The sequence below is a fragment of the Gymnoscopelus microlampas genome (assembly GCF_963454915.1).
Source record: "Gymnoscopelus microlampas genome assembly, chromosome: 19".
Taxonomy (NCBI): domain Eukaryota; kingdom Metazoa; phylum Chordata; class Actinopteri; order Myctophiformes; family Myctophidae; genus Gymnoscopelus; species Gymnoscopelus microlampas.
Window position 1 is genome coordinate 34,082,721 of NC_139956.1, and position 7,072 is coordinate 34,089,792.

General features: G+C 44.2%; 1 protein-coding gene across 1 annotated transcript in view; it reads left to right on the forward strand.

The window, feature by feature from the left end:
* LOC311035102 (dachshund homolog 2-like) overlaps positions 1–1,762 on the forward strand; it is a gene marked incomplete at its 5' end in the record, with an annotated part of 89,227 nt that extends 87,465 nt beyond the window's left edge. Inside the window, one exon of the mRNA XM_084043183.1 lies at positions 1,374–1,762. Coding sequence (XP_083899309.1) covers positions 1,374–1,411 — 38 coding nt within the window. The 3' untranslated portion in view covers positions 1,412–1,762. The remainder of the gene's footprint in view (positions 1–1,373) is intronic.
* Positions 1,763–7,072: the final 5,310 nt, after the last annotated feature.

Sequence of the window (7,072 nt, forward strand, 5' to 3'; positions counted from 1 at the left end):
TTTTTGTGTTTTTTCGTAAATTAACGTCCTACTTGATCATACTACAGCACACAAAAAGTATCAAAAGTAGCAGATCCTCAAGCTCAAAACGCGGCGCAAAGCGACGCGTTTTGAGCTTGTAGATCTGCTACTTTTGCTATTTTTGTCTGCGCCAGGCCGAAAGCTAATCTCCGGCACTGTTGGCTTGATCGCAGCGAAACTGCGCACACACTCCCTGGATGCCAGAGCGGAACCTCTGCCCCAAATTGTTCACATGGGCCTGTCATAGCGCCACCAGGAGGCCGATTTGTGCAAAGCAGATCTCTATAGTCATGTGATCAAGATGGATCTGTTTTTTTTTTTTTCATATTCCCTCCTAATTGGCTAAGAATGACCTCTAAAGTTGTGTGGCCCGTTTTTAACAAAATGCAGCAAATCGTGAACGCAGCGTCCGATTGTGGTGAAACTTTGCACGCACATTCGCACTACGTTGAGGAACAAATGCCACCCTTTTTACATTGCCCTATTATAGCGCCACCAGGAGGCAGATTTTTGCTTAACATATTTTTTTCATTTTACTCCTACAAATGTATTCCGAACATCACAGAAATCTGTGCACATTATACACTCTATAGTCAAGTGATCAAGACGGATCCGTTTGATTTTTCATATTCAATCCTGATTGGCGAATTCCGAACATTGATGGCCCACAATAACCTACCTGACCTGGCGGAGACTTTTTCTAGTTGAATTTGAATCCTGTTTGTCCAGTTTGGGACATGTGAGGTTTCCACCCGACAGAGACGATTTAATAGGAGCGACTCATCAAACATCGTGACAGGCAGAACAAATCCCCCCCAAACACATTTTCACCACCTATTTTATTCCTTGTGGGGGACTCAGCAAGAATAGCTGGATAAGTCCTTATACGGTTACGTCATCATGCTATACTAATACACACACCAACATATTTTAAGCTGACAAGGGACGAGATTTGAGAATAGGTGACATGAGGATCAGCTGTCATACCGACTCAGCAAGGGGAGGTTTGTGACAGTGCTTTCAAATAGAATGAATGAACAGGTGACAAGCTAAACACACTAGGAGACAGATGTAACACAGTGCCACTGTGAATTCTCTGCCGCCATATAACTATATCGTTCACCGGAAGTGCTCTGTCTGTATCTCAATGAGATAGTTCCAATGTTTGGAACTATAGCCCATAGCAGCCCACTTTGCGGCGCGATCAAAGCGTGATGTTACTCTCCCCTCTACACTCTGATTACAGTGTGTTTTTAATCACGGAAACCAGCCAATCAGAATCAAGGATTGGGACTATTCCGTTTTTAGGAAACGTAACTAAACATCATTTGTTTGTGTTTGTGTTTCCTCAGATTCTCGGCCGTTTCTGAAGAACCCCATGATGTTCTAGAAAGAAGACCTCCCCTCCAACACAGACTCACACACACACACACACACACACACACACGCACACACACACACACACACACACACGCACACACGCACACACGCACACACACACACACACACACACACACACACACACACACACACACACACACACACACACACACACACACACACATCTCATCACAGCAACCATGACAGCGGTCTGCTCGGCAAACCAGATTGCGACGGCCTCCGAACACGTTGACCCCCGTGCGGTTGCTAAGATACGATGACGATGCTACTTAGAGAGGAAGGCCTTCGCCCCTTCGTTTTGTGACATTTCGGGGCCTCTTTCTCTCGTTCTCTCTTTCCACCTTTTTGGAATGGAACTACACTGTCTTCCTCCCCCCTGTCTTTTCTTCCCCTCCCTCATCCCTCATTCCAAACGGGCGAGACGGAAGCGTTTCTCATCGAGCGAACGATCCCATTGGACGCTGTGTCGCCGATGTCTCAACCGGGGGATCCGTTCTGATTGGACGGTCGGATCGTCCCAGTTATTGGATTTCTTCTCACCGAGGCTCAGTACGATTGGACAATTTTCACGCTTTCCGGGTCATCGAGAATCATTCCCATTGGACAGTTATATATCACCATCGCTTTCTACGACATCATCAGGGATCAATCTTGATTGGACCATTCAGACTTAGGGCTCCACAAACCAGTCCAATGACACGACTGGATGTCGGGGGGTTTCAAAACTATGGGGCGAGGACCCAAAAGTGGGTCCTCCTGGGGACCTGTTTGCTGTGGGTCCCAGCATGTGATCCAGTGTGATCTCATGAGTTTAATGGCTGTTTTGTACTTGGTTGCACTAAATTGTCGCGCACAGGAATAGCCGATCTACAAGTTGAGAGTTTGTCGATCGGCTATTTTCGAGATACGGGCAGTTAACTAAGTATAAATCAAGCTTTATTAGTCCCCGGCTGAGAGACGATGTTTCTCGTTTTGGTCACTGGGTAGAAAAGAAAAAAGAAAAAAAAGGAATGTTTTGTTGTTTTGTTTTTTTAAAGAGACCCTGGATATAAAGGTTAACCTCACTGGTCATTTGATGATATTCCCATGCTCTGATTGGATGGTAATCAAGCCAATCGGACGAGCTCAGGACTAGGGAAGAGGGGATGAGTAAAAAAAAAGCTGAAGAAAAACAAAGGAAGAAATAAAAAGCTGAATGAAAAAAATCTGATGGGTTAAAAAAAAGAGGAGAAAAACAACTTGAGAATATGTGTGCGGTTGTTTCATTTGATTCCCTTTAAGGAGCTGAAACGGATGCATGGAAAACATTTTCTTATGTTGTCATTCAGCTTATTTAATGTTTTATACACCCCCCCTCTATACCCCCCCCTTCTCTCTCTCTCTCTCTCTCTCTCTCTCTCTCTCTCTCTCTCTTCTCTTTTACTTTCATTCTCTTTTGCATTATCACTTAAGGTCCCTGCCTACCTACACACAGAACGCAAATACTACGCGATGATAAAACAACATCGTTTATTTTTGAAACAAGGTTTCAAAAATTCCTTTAAGGGGTCGAAATGGACCCTTACAAGTCTTTAACTCTAACTGTGTACAAATGGAACCAAATGGGCCGTAACAGGTCCATTTGGTTCCATTTGTGGTTCCATTTGTACTCAGTGTACCATTTGTACACTGAGTTAAGGGGGGACCTTGACATTTAAAAGTTTGAGAACCGTTGAACTATATGATTAGTTTCGGTGCTAAATATTTGCCGACACATTTTCGGATTGTTTATTCTCCACGAGTCAAGATTGTGTTTTATTGTTACATCTTGTGTACAGGTACAGGTACATTTATTCTATCATCTCTCTCTCTCTCTCTCTCTCTCTCTCTCTCTCTCTCTCTCTCTCTCTCTCTCTCTCTCTCTCTCTCTCTCTCTCTCTCTCTCTCTCTCTGTCTGTATGTCCGTCTAAGGAGGCATAACTATGAATATGTTGGACTTTTTTTTCATAACAAGTATTTTCTATAATGCTTTTCTCCCTGAACTCTCTCTCTCTCTCTACCAGATGATACAAACCAGCCCAGTGGCTTTTTACCACCCTAAAATAACCTTCTGACCTTTCACCCATGACCCCCCTCCCCCACCCCACCCCCCATGAAATAGTCGTGGGGTATGTTTCTGATATTTGTAGAAAAGTAAAGATGAGGTGGAGGAGCGCTTGATTTCTCTACGCGTATGTCTGCTCGGGCGGGGTTAGTTCCAAAAGGTTTGAAACGAGTTAGAAATGCTCTCGAGCAAGGCACCGGGGCCCCAAGTAATAGGGGGCTCCGACTGATGTCAGGTTTTTTGGTTTGATGCCAATCCCGATTTTGGAGAGTCGTAGACCATTGATTACCAATGCAAAACATCAGTAATGCCATTTCATCAAAAAGTGCAACATTTTCAAATCAATTTGAAAAAATTAAGATTTGATTAAAGTTCCTATTTGAGAGAATGCATAACTTTTTTAAACAACAATTCATAATAATTGTATAATTATACAACGAACAAGAAAACAAGCAAATATGAAATACGTAAACTATTCAAAAATAGCCGATGTGGTTAATACTCTGAAAATGGTGAACCACACCGAAGTAGAAACCAAGCGCTCCTCAACTCGCGTCGGGGAAAGTATTTTCCACCTTGTTTTTCTGACCTTATAAGAGTGCAGACTGTTGTGTGTGTTTTTATTTTTGTTGAATTCCTTTTGCGTGTTCATGTGTTTTATTTGTTGATGATTAGATGTTGGAAGACTGTGTGAGGGAGGTAAAGGGATATTCCGTGTAGATAGAATACGACATAAACTGTTTTATTTTCATTTGTTTCTCTGTTTGCTCTCTCTCTCTCTCTCTCTCTCTCTCTCTCTCTCTCTCTCTCTCTCTCTCTCTCTCTCTCTCTCTCTCTCTCTGTCTTGATCTCAGTCTGTCACTGTTTTTTTGGGTTTGAGCTGACTGCAAATATACAGTATTATTGAGATATGACTGGTGTCAATTGGTGTCTCACACACACACACACACACACACACACACACACACACACACACACACACACACACACACACACATCGTCGCTGTAAGGCAGAAACCTCTTATCAAATTCAGCACTGGTGTTGCATGTAGTGCACAGTTAGCCTGGCATGGCCAGACTAATATCACTGCGTAGATATTAGTCTGGAATCTCTGTGTGGAACCTGCATTTCCGAGGGGCAAATTGAAAAAATGCCTCTGGTGATAAACCCGCCCCATATTTGCATACTGGGCTCTGATTTGTCCCTCACAAGAGAAATAAAATCTCTATTGAGAGGGGCCAGACCTAATCCGCCAAGGGCAATTTTTTTTGCAATGGCAGATTCGTCTGGAACCAGGCTAGTGCACAGTTACACACACGCACACACACACACACACACACACACACACACACACACACACACACACACACACACACACACACACACACACACACACACACACACACACACACACACACACACACACACAATATACAGAACAGACAGAGTCTAAAACGGTCAGTCTACAACAGGTATTTCATACAGTATTGTGTAGGGATGCATAATTAAACTGGCTTTCATTACACTTGCTACTGTATAACAAGGGTAAAGAAAGCCTGAATGGAAACTTGTACTGCAATATCGGTATTGATCGATTTGCCTTTAATCGGTAATCGGATATCGCCCAAAATTTCAATATTGTGCATCCCTTTTATGAGGTAAGGCTGGTGTATGTTCACACAAAACCATGTGCATGCAGAAATTGACAGTGCCATAAGATTAGCTGGCCTTACTTTAGATTGGTGTCTATAACGGCAAAATAGAACAACGTAACAAAGTTGGCAATGTATGTCATTGCTACTTTGGCTAAGCAGTGACGAAGCTGGCGATTTACACCCCTTACTCGTTAGAATGCCTCTCGGCGTGACTCTAATGATGATGCAAGGTCAAAACGTACCGTGTTATAATCTCGGTTCTTTTCCCTAGAGTCAGAGAGTTCTCCTGCCCTCTACACCTCACACGCAGCCCGAGACAAATTGGAAAGAAAGACATGCCATCTCCGGTTTACTGCACGTATCTGCGTGATAGGTGGCCGCCTCTTTAGGAGTTGGAGGTTGCAGTCTATTAATGGGAGAGTGAACGGGAACGCAGCTTCTGAACGATTCTTTAGCCCAACGGTCACTGAATTAAATATTGGTCCCAATCAGGGCCGGACTGGGACCAAAATTCAGCCCTGGCATTTTGGTCCGAACCGGCCCACCACCCCCCGGGCCGTTTTGTCAACGGGGGGGGGGAGCGTTTCACTGTTTCAGCCCAGCCCTGCACATGAACTCTGCAGCCGCACTGAGGCCCCTGCTGGAAAGCATCCCAGCCCAAACATTAACGTAACTAATAATTGGGCCGCGTGACCCGGAAATTACCGTAATAATCCTAAAACGGGAGCGAAAATATTTAGCATTTGCCCGGTACGCCAAATGGCCAGTCCGCCCCTGGTCCCAATCGGCACAAGCCACACAATCTTTTTGACACTAAAATGGCTTTTTATCAGAGAGACAAATCAGGAGAAAATCAACTATGTTATCGAACTTTTTCTGTCCCAGCGACAAACTCTCGCGCGATCTTACGACAGTAAACATATAGGACGTTCGCTAGATCTGCCTTTCAGACGTTGTATGCCATTTGTGTACCATTTCGCCTCTAGTGGCTAAAACTGGGGCTGCGAATCTTCGTGTAAATATCCACCATCTTTGACTCGGCTCAGTCCAGCTGCGGGGCAGTCGCCCAGTCTAATCACATCACATCAGACCACCCCTCGTCCACCTCCAGCCACTGGTTAGCAAAGTGTATCTAGAATCAGAATCGTCTTTATTGTCACATCACAGGTTTACAGGTGCAAAACAGTGGGTGAAAATCGTTTTTGTTGTTTCCAGAAAGACAGAGGTGGGAAAGAGTGAGGGAAAAAAAACAAGGTATCGACATATTTTACCCATAGCATATCCATCTGTGCAGTATGTACATGAGGTTTAGACATGAGGTGCATAGCAGCTGCTATACTATACTGTTCATGACATAGACATTAAGAGTATCAGCGCTTTGTACACAAGGTCAAGGTGCAGAGTGTTATAGGTTCAACCACATAGTCCACAAAAAGGTCACTTTCACTGGTATAATCCGAACTCGACTGTCCCTATTCTGGCAAAAACAGCCATTCTGCAAAAATAGCTATAACATCTACCGCAATGCATCGTGAGCTTGCCTTAGAGATTTGGTGTAGAGAGAAACAAGGAGTGCACCAATTATAGAGCACTCCTATATAGGGAACCCTAGGCAATAAAGTATTAGTGTCATGTCATTATAGGACTTTTTCAAAAAGACAGACATTGACGTTTCAACAATCTGACACAGAGTCACATGGCGGATAGCCTCGATCTCCAGGCTTTTATTGTTTAGTTTTGCTAAAAAATAAAAGCCTGGACCAACCATAGCCTGTCCTGGGTATAAGGAAGTGGGATTTCCCCAACCAACCAGAGTGCAGTGGGCGTCGCTCGTAATGTTGTGTTAACGGGGCGGGGGTTGACGGACAGATCGGTGAACCAATGGGATCAGGCGCAGTCTCTCTGCGCCTC